This window comes from Trachymyrmex septentrionalis, unplaced genomic scaffold (assembly GCF_001594115.1).
Source record: "Trachymyrmex septentrionalis isolate Tsep2-gDNA-1 unplaced genomic scaffold, Tsep1.0 scaffold129, whole genome shotgun sequence".
Lineage (NCBI taxonomy): Eukaryota > Metazoa > Arthropoda > Insecta > Hymenoptera > Formicidae > Trachymyrmex > Trachymyrmex septentrionalis.
The window spans coordinates 667,939-677,202 of NW_017304428.1; the positions used below are offsets into that span (position 1 = coordinate 667,939).

General features: G+C 30.5%; 2 protein-coding genes across 2 annotated transcripts in view; one reads left to right on the forward strand and one right to left on the reverse strand.

Annotated features, from left to right (window-relative positions):
* The first annotated feature begins 3,421 nt into the window (after window positions 1–3,421).
* LOC108756612 (3-ketoacyl-CoA thiolase, mitochondrial) lies at window positions 3,422–7,755 on the forward strand. Its single transcript, XM_018500548.1, has 8 exons — window positions 3,422–3,636; window positions 4,841–5,007; window positions 5,189–5,320; window positions 6,267–6,531; window positions 6,675–6,850; window positions 6,945–7,145; window positions 7,292–7,446; window positions 7,526–7,755. Exons 1-8 carry the CDS (start codon window positions 3,618–3,620, stop codon window positions 7,608–7,610), a joined length of 1,200 nt encoding a protein of 399 aa, XP_018356050.1. The 5' UTR covers window positions 3,422–3,617; the 3' UTR covers window positions 7,611–7,755.
* Window positions 7,546–9,264, reverse strand: part of LOC108756613 (odorant receptor 2a-like) — a 1,893-nt gene continuing 174 nt past the window's right edge. Inside the window, exons 2-6 of the mRNA XM_018500549.1 lie at window positions 8,693–8,792; window positions 8,527–8,634; window positions 8,310–8,465; window positions 7,925–7,984; window positions 7,546–7,604 (exon numbers count right to left, since the gene is read on the reverse strand). Of these exons, the coding sequence (XP_018356051.1) occupies window positions 7,931–7,984; window positions 8,310–8,465; window positions 8,527–8,634; window positions 8,693–8,728 (354 nt within the window). The 5' untranslated portion in view covers window positions 8,729–8,792 and the 3' untranslated portion in view covers window positions 7,546–7,604; window positions 7,925–7,930. The remainder of the gene's footprint in view (window positions 7,605–7,924; window positions 7,985–8,309; window positions 8,466–8,526; window positions 8,635–8,692; window positions 8,793–9,264) is intronic.

Consider the following 9,264-nt stretch of genomic DNA (forward strand, 5'->3'; position numbering starts at 1 on the left):
TATCACAATTAAATTTTGGATGCTCAATAGGCAGTGTTAAAGAAGTATTAGTTAATATGCTGCGAATCTGTAAATAAATTTGCGAAAAATATTACCTCAGATGGGAGTCAAACCTAAATCTCTAGCATTCAGTATGAACAATTCTCTACAGAGTGAAATATTGCAATAATATTTCAATAGTGCGCAATATTATAAAAATTGCAGCAATATTGCTGCAATATTAAAATTATATTTTATTGAAAAAATTGCAACAATATTGCAAAATATTGTAATTTTAATATTTTGTACAAAATATTGCAATATATTGTTGTAATATTATTCTATAATTCAATAAATAAATACGCGGTGCCCCCCCCCCTCCCCCACTAAAGGGATACATTTTTCGTGAGAAGGATATGTCCTATAAGGAGTACGCAAATCGAGTTAGTCTCTAGAGAGACTCAAGGGAGAGTCTGTCAAAGCAATGTTTAAATTTTGATTGATGTAGCCATTATATGGCAAAATTTTTGTCATCTTTGTTTAATGTTCGGTAAATAACAAGAATGACCAGTTTGCCACATCATGGTGAATGTTTGCCAGACTCTCCCTTGAAAGTTTCTAGGAGTCTCCTGGAGATTCCCAACCTTTTTGGCGTATTTGGATTCCTACCTGAGTGTTCTGCAAGTGTCATATCATCCTTGTTCGGTAAATAACAATTAAAGATGGAATGATACCGGTAGCACTCGAGCGGGAATCGTGTAGCCTTCGATGTGCATTCTAGGCCCCCGAATATTTTTTGATCATAACTTTATCGTATGTATTTTGTAATATGATACTAAACACACAATAATATGTTAGTAATTAATAGAACTAGAATAATTATTGAAATATTACATAATGCTATAGTAATATGTATGCAATATTTCTCTAATATTGTAACAATATTTTATTTTTGCGGACATAGGAATATTGCAGCAATGTTTTATGAAATATTGTAATCTTTCAAAATAATATTGCTGCAATATTTTATGCTGTAGAAGTCGGATGTCTTAAGTCTCACCGAGACCTTTACTAATATGTTTATATTACGTTGCCTTAAAGAAAGACGTTATTTTCATCAATATACTGATTATTGCGAAGAATATTACTAATAAGGAGAAGTTACGCTCTGCTCTTCACCGATTTTGATCAAAATTGCAGCGATGTTAGAGGAGTCTACCAAGTGAACATCTGTAAAGCTGTTGCCGCTAATGGGTCTTAGAGATCGAGTAATGAGCATTTAAAAATATATCAAAAATCTGGAAACAACTCAGTAAACACGGAGTATAGTTACAATATAACCTGGAAATAACACATAATGTAACAGAATGTTATATTGTAGTGATATTAATATAATATATTTTGATATATAGCTACGAAATAACTGTTATATAACTATTGCATTATTTTGATATGTATAGGGTGTTGCAGATACATACTAGGCAGTACGATGGGTTTGCAGCAAACTTTGCATGGGCAGATACGATTTAATAGGTAATGACGGTGATTTTATAACATAAACTTTAATAATATAAATAATAAAACTTTATAATGTATAAAGTTGCCGTCATTACCTATAGGCAATAAAACGCGGTAAGGACTGTCGCACACAAAATTTCTGTAACAGTAACTTTAAGATGTGAACTTAAGCCGATGAGCCAATCAGGATACTGCTTTAGATCTATGTACTCTAATGGAAATAGAAATGACAGTAAACTTATCCATAAGACGAGTTTCAACTGGTTGAAATTTACCTTATTGCGAGGTTATGGATAAATTTACTGTTATTTCCATTTCCGTTAGATTACGTAGACCTAAAGCAATATCCTGATTGGGCCATCGGCTTAAGTTTATGTCTTACGGTCACTGTTGCGGAATTTTGTGCGCAGCAGCTCTAACCAATGAACAGGAACTATAAGCTTATTGGTTACCGTGCAGCATTTTTCTGCGCGGCAAATATTTCCGCGTCCAGTATACAGAAAACATAACATGAAAAACATGACAAAACATACAAACAAATATATAAAATGAGGAAAGAATCTATCAATGAAAAATGTAAAACAGCCCATTAGAGCTTACATCAGCTGTTCGGATGCACAGAAAAATGATTAAAGGGATAATTTTCGCAGTGTTTATTTTACAAAAAAATAAGTTTAAAGAAATATAAAAAAAATTGTTTATATACAATTATGCATAATTTTGTATATAATTATACATAAGCATTTTTTTCCATTCTTCAAACTTGATATTTTCTAAAACAAATAGTGTGAAAATTAACCTTTAAATTATTTTTAATGTTTTCACATTACTATTAATATTTTTATTACACTAAAAAGTAATTTAAAAGAAAGAGGAGTGTATAAAGATGTATATGGATATATTTCATATGATTATGCATATTTATGAATATTTGTGTATGTTTATACATATTTATACATATTCATGCATGAAAAATTTTTTACGTCAATAATATTGAAAGAATTAGCTTTAATAATAGTTGCAGCACATTGCATTGCTTCATTACAGCGCAATCTTGCTGAAGGTGGACATTTTTATGATGTTATGACATTGCAACAATGTTGCAAATACATCGCGCAATCTATTTACAATATTATAACATTGCAATGAGATATATCTGTAATTATTTTGCAGTCTTTCTGTGCTATATGTGTACATACTACACGTTACTCCAATAACACATGTCTAAAAGCATCATAAATACATTTTTTATTCACATATTCTACAATAAGTCGTCTATTTTAAACTTTAATTCTTAAGCCATAGGAAATTAATCAGTCACAATCGAATGTGAGAAGAATAATTAACTATGATCAATATCTTAGTAAATATTGTTTAAAACTTAAAGCTTATATAAGTATATAAATAGCTTATTGTATAGAAAATCCATATATTGTCTTAATGCGTATTGTCTTAATGTATATTGTCTGGATAACAGAAAAAAAAAATGATATAAATAAAATATTTTTAATCGCTCAATTTAAATTATATCAATAGATATACAAAACTGAATGACTGAATAATTATCACTGAAATAAATGAGATAATATAATACTTCAAAGAAAAAGAAAAAAATACATGAGATAAAGATTTGCATTAATTTTCAAGAGGAATAATTTTTCATGTAAAAGAACATTCATTAATATGTATATGTTTAATAATATATATTGTACTACTAACATGACTGCATCACGACTTATTGACCCGTTGTATAAAAATGTGCGAAATCGTATGATGCTTGCATTGAGAAATTTTATAGAAATAGATATGATTAGATAATTATGATCTCGTATAAACGAAGCTGTAATAAGAGGAACACACGTGAAATCGAATGTTGAAGTATTTCCCGGGCCAGTTCTTTGCCTTTGCTCTTTCAGCAGTCCTGCGCGCAGCACCATGTCATGCCGTGTCACGATCTGATAACGGTAGTATGAAAGTTTCAATAAACATGAGCTGATTAAAGTTCGACGCTATCCACATTGATGGACTTTGAGCCCCGAGTGGGTATATCTGATCGAGTGGGTTTCGTCATATTCTAGTCGTAGTAGTTCTACAAAAGTAACTTGAAGTGGTTCATCACGATGTCGGCCATAACAAAAGGTATATGCCTATAATTTTTATTCTTATCTGAATTCTTGATCAAAACATGCATTATTGGATTCACCATGCCGATGTGTGTGTGTGTATGTGTGAAATGCCAAACTCGAGGAGAGGATTTAAGTATAAAGTCTGTCTGCTTCCCTCCTCCCCTCCTCGTTTAATATTTTAAACATCAAAAACAAGCTCTGATTAATTTCATCGTGGTGATGTACTTGTCAAATAATACCTGCAATTAAAGTTATTAATTTTTTGTTTTATATTTGAAAGAAAAGATTGAATTCGAATTACATTATAACAATTAGAAATTTTTCTTTAAACGAGTTTGGCATTTCACACACACACACACACACACACACACACACGCGCTTGCGCGCAAAGATCAATTTCAGTTACATCGTAACATTATTTATATAATTACAATTACATCGTAAAAATTTTACTATTTATCTTTCTTTAGTTCATAAAATTATAAGATAAAAAGTAAGTTAAATCGAGATTAAAATTAGTCTACATTAGTAAATTGAAAAATAATAGACATCTATTATTTGAATTAATCGATTTAATTAGACAGTTTAGTCGAAATCATAATGAGATAAAACAAATAACGAAAAGAAAACGGTGTATAACTTGTATCTGCTTGTGTCGCTTACCGAACGTATGTGCTTTAGCATATAATTGCAACTTAGTTTAGTATGATAGTTTAATAGTTATCTGTATGTAAACATCAACTAAAAATAATAATAATAATATAATTTCATTATTATACTTTCCTACTTAATAATGTAATTATTACATACATGCATGTTATATTTATATTATTGTGTGTGGAAAATATTAAAAAAAAATGGAAATTATAATATTGGTCTAGTCTCCACCGAAACACACATCTAATGTAATGTAGAACAAAATTTAAGTGGATGGAAATGTGTTTAGCTGCGCTTATTTTACTCCTATAGCACTCTGATTTGCTCTGAAATGGAATCGAATTAATTGATAGTTTTGGTAAAAATTCTACCATTATAAGTAGAATATGTTACTGTTATAATTGATATTTACTAGAGTACATGTGTCATATTTTTTACAAATCTAATAATTTTTATTTAAAACTTTAATAGTTTAATGGAATATAAAATCAAAATCAGTTGAAATATAAGAGAATAGGACATTAGTAAGAAATAAATTATTAATTTAAAATCTCCCATAGGTATTTTTATTGTTGCTGCAAAGCGTACTCCATTTGGTACAATGGGGGGTATGTTTACAAACAAAAGTGCAACTGATTTGTCAGTTGTTGCATCGACTGCTGCGATACAGGCAGCAGGCCTAAAACCAGAGAAGATTGACAGTGTTGTATTTGGACACGTTCTAATGGTAAATCAGTTTCCATTTACGAGTATTTACATAGGGTACATTCCGTTTCACACATGATGCATTTATACTTGTTCACCGAATGTTAAACAAGGATAAATGATGCAGTATGCATATCATGAAACGGAATGCATCCATTGGTCTTTTAAACTAAACTGACGTACTTTTAATTTTTTCTTCATAGAATTCATCTTCCGATGGTGCTTTTTTGGCAAGACATACTTTATTAAAGTCAGGAATTCCGTTACAAAAACCAGCATTTAGTGTAAATAGATTATGTGGTTCTGGTTTTCAAGCAATTATCAGCGGGGCTCAGGTTTGCCAAGAATTCCATAATTCTCTTAAAATAATAATTTAGTAAACACTGAGGAGAGAATAAATAATATTATACCAATAGAGATGAGAACAATAAAAAACTAGGTGTTTCAGATCACCCATATAATAACCTATTTAAAAACGAGGGAAATGGTTATTTTGAAAAATGTTTCAGACAAAAGTTGTTTGGAATCAAATAATGCATTACATGAGCATATATGATTGACCGTTGTGAAAGTTATGTCAAGGTCGATTTGAATTTTTAAAAATGAGAACCCATATCTTTTATTGCATATTCTTATAGTTCACCTCAAGGCGTTTTCAAAACACTGGTTACAAACTCTTTAATTGAGATCTTCCTGAGTTATGAGACTTTAAAATATGAGTACCGCCGTTATCCAAGATGTACCGCGTGAAAGTCGAAAACTTTAATCAAGCACCTCGAAGATGTGTAAATCCGATATAGTATCTACAAAGCATTAAGAAAGCGCTGAAAAAAGGCATACAAGCGCTTTTTTTTAGCACTTTACAGACACTGCTATGCTTGAGTGGAAATTTATATAAAGTGTTAAAGAAACATATTTAAGTATATACATGTATTCGTATAATAATACATTCAAGTTTAAAAAGAATGAGGGAGCATATGTAATTAAATGATAAAATGTATTTTAAAAACGTTTCGAAATGCTTGAAAGTAAAAATGTGTTATGAAAAATGCTGACTATTGTGTATTGGTACATTAGTATTATGGTGTAACGGCGAGTACTAAATAAATAATTCCATGAGTAATCACTAATATTCGTCACCTAATAGTGAAGGTATTAGGAGAGCCATTATGTCTACACTGACTATAATACAACCTTCTCCTCTACTAATAAGGAATAGTTGCAGAAATTAAAGTTATTATATAGTATTTCAACTATAGTGACTACATTTTTCCATTTCAGAATATTTTAATGAGAGACTCAAAGATTGTCTTGACGGGTGGTGCAGAAAACATGAGCCAAACTCCTTTTGTTGTGAGAAACATTCGTTATGGCACAGCCTTGGGCCAGAAATATGAATTCGAAGACTCACTTTGGCTTGGATTACTTGATACATATTGTAATTTGCCTATGGGTCTGACTGCGGAAAAACTCGGTGCTCAATACAAATTAAAGAGAGAAGAAGTCGATCAATTTGCTTTGAATAGTCAGCAACGTTGGAAAGCTGGTAGATATCGACAATATTTTACTTAATATGAAATTTTATGTATTAGCTATTAATTAAATATGAAATTTGTAGTTTATTTTTTTCTTTAATTAAATAAATTAGATTATAGAATTTAAGCCTCTATTTAAGAAAACATATTACAGCCAACGATGCGGGTCGTTTCAATGAAGAAATAGCGCCTGTGCAAGTGAAAATTAAGAAGCAGGATACATCTGTCAGTGTGGACGAACATCCACGTACGCAAACGACGATAGAAACACTTGCCAAATTGAAACCAGTTTTCCAGAAAGATGGATTAGTCACAGCTGGTTCTGCATCAGTACTGTGTTTTCATTTTATGGATAGAATTTTTATATCAATCTTTATAACGATTTTCCCAAATTTAATTAACTCGGCTTTATTCTTGTTTTCAGGGTATCTGTGACGGAGCGAGCGCTGTTATTTTAGCTAGTGAAGAAGCTGTCAAGGCTGAAGGCTTGAAACCATTGGCACGTTTAGTAGGATATAGTATTGTCGGCGTAGAGCCGAGCATTATGGGAATTGGTCCTGCACCAGCAATCAAGAACTTACTTAAAGCTACGGGCAAAACACTCGATAACATAGAAATCGTTGAGGTAAGATTTCAATTTATACAATAGAAATTTTATCTATCAAGCAGTATCTTTAACGTAAAAATGTGAAAATAATTAATATAAAAAGTAATTAAAAATATAATTTAGATTTTACTCTTGTCATGCATTAACTATGTAATTTCTGATAGATCAACGAAGCGTTTGGCGCTCAGACTTTAGCGTGTGCAAAGGAACTTAATTTGGATCTAAATAAACTGAATGTAAATGGTGGTGCTATTGCTATAGGACATCCATTGGCTGCTTCTGGTAGCAGGATCACTGCTCATTTGGTGCACGAACTTAGGTAACATACCTTATGATAGTATAAAACAACTCATTTTTATTAATATATGTTCTGATTTATATATGTATTTTTCTTGCAGAAGGCGAAAGGCTGGAAAATTCGGCATCGGTTCTGCTTGTATTGGCGGCGGTCAAGGTATCGCTGTGATGGTAGAAGCACTGTAATCAATTAAAAGGTTTAAGCTAAATTTTGTAAAAATATTGTAATATACAAACCGAACTAACATAAAATGATAAGAGTGATACATCGTATGATTTATCAAACAAACAATTGTTAATTCTTTTTCTCGTTCTAATAATATAGGCAATATCATGAAAAATATTTTTATATATATAAATTTTATATATACTTTTGTACATATATATATATATATAATAATAATAATACAGTATTCAATAAAACTAAAACATTTATATTTCATTTGCTGTTCTTTGTAGTTTTAAAAAATATATCATAGCTACGAAATTTGATATTAAACTGATTTTTAAGCTGCCGATCCTTGAAGTACCGTAAAAATCGAATAGGACATCCGCATTATCTGAAATATACAAGAACTATTACCTTTGTTCAAACGACCTAAAATTCTACTTAAAAATTTAAAACAATTTAGTTTTAAATTCTAGAATCACTACTATAATGTGGATTCAGATAATAAATATTATTTAAGATTAATTTAAAATAAAGATATATGTGAATTATTTTAATAAGTCGAGGAGGCAGCTCGATTTGCACTGAAAATTAAATAGTGGATATGCTTTTCAAAAGTTCAATTACCAGAGAAACAATATCATCATCTAGATATTTATAGGGTATTTGAGTGAATGAATTTGTTTTAACAAAGTGTCTGATAAAAATATACGTACCTGCATAAAAGTATCTAAAGACAATAACATGACCCTACCGGCACTTAAAGTGAGCGGACGATGAGCTCTTATCATCATAATTTGTAGACCGCGTTTGAATTTTTCGGTGTTGGAGAACCAATTGCTCGAGTATGCGGCCGTGACTAAACGCATACTCTAAAAATCGCGCATGTTTTCTCACACATCTATGTATAAGAATATCTATTAAAATACTCACATGTAGATGCAATTCATTACCATGCCAGCAGAAGATGAATATTTGGTACGTCATGCAACACATGTATGTCAGCATGCCAATCAGCACCGCCGGAATATAAACATTCATCTGCGATTCAACCGGTCGCGTGAAAACTTGATAAATTAATCAAAGCAATTGGATTTACCTGCGATACATTGAAGGCAATCAAACAAATGATCATGCAATTTGAGAGGAATTGAAAGAAGATAACGGTACCAAAGATGTTCTGAATTTCACTTGTGAAACTGCAAAATCGATACAATTAGTTGTTAACAAAGCTAAAATGCAAATGGATAATTAATTTCATTAATTTTTTTATAACTTCGATACAATACATATTCACATATGTAACCTAATTAAAAAAAATTTATACAAATGAAATTTTCTAAATATAAAGATATAATAATAATTTCATAAAAGAGTATAAGCATGTGAAATCGGCTTCTGCATCAATTAAACTCAAATTAGTGTCGTTAATATAATAAAAATAAGGCTACAAGTCAAGCAAGGTCTTCATGCTAAGTTATTGCTAAAATAGTTTACAACAAATAGTTTATAACAAGTGTTTCGACCCCTATTGGATCATTATCAATGTCAATCTTAAAACAATATAAAAATCACATACTCATTTGAACAATAATCTTAAACAAGACATTCAACACAACTTAAAAAATATATAAAAGTTACATCAATTGTATATATATATATATATATATA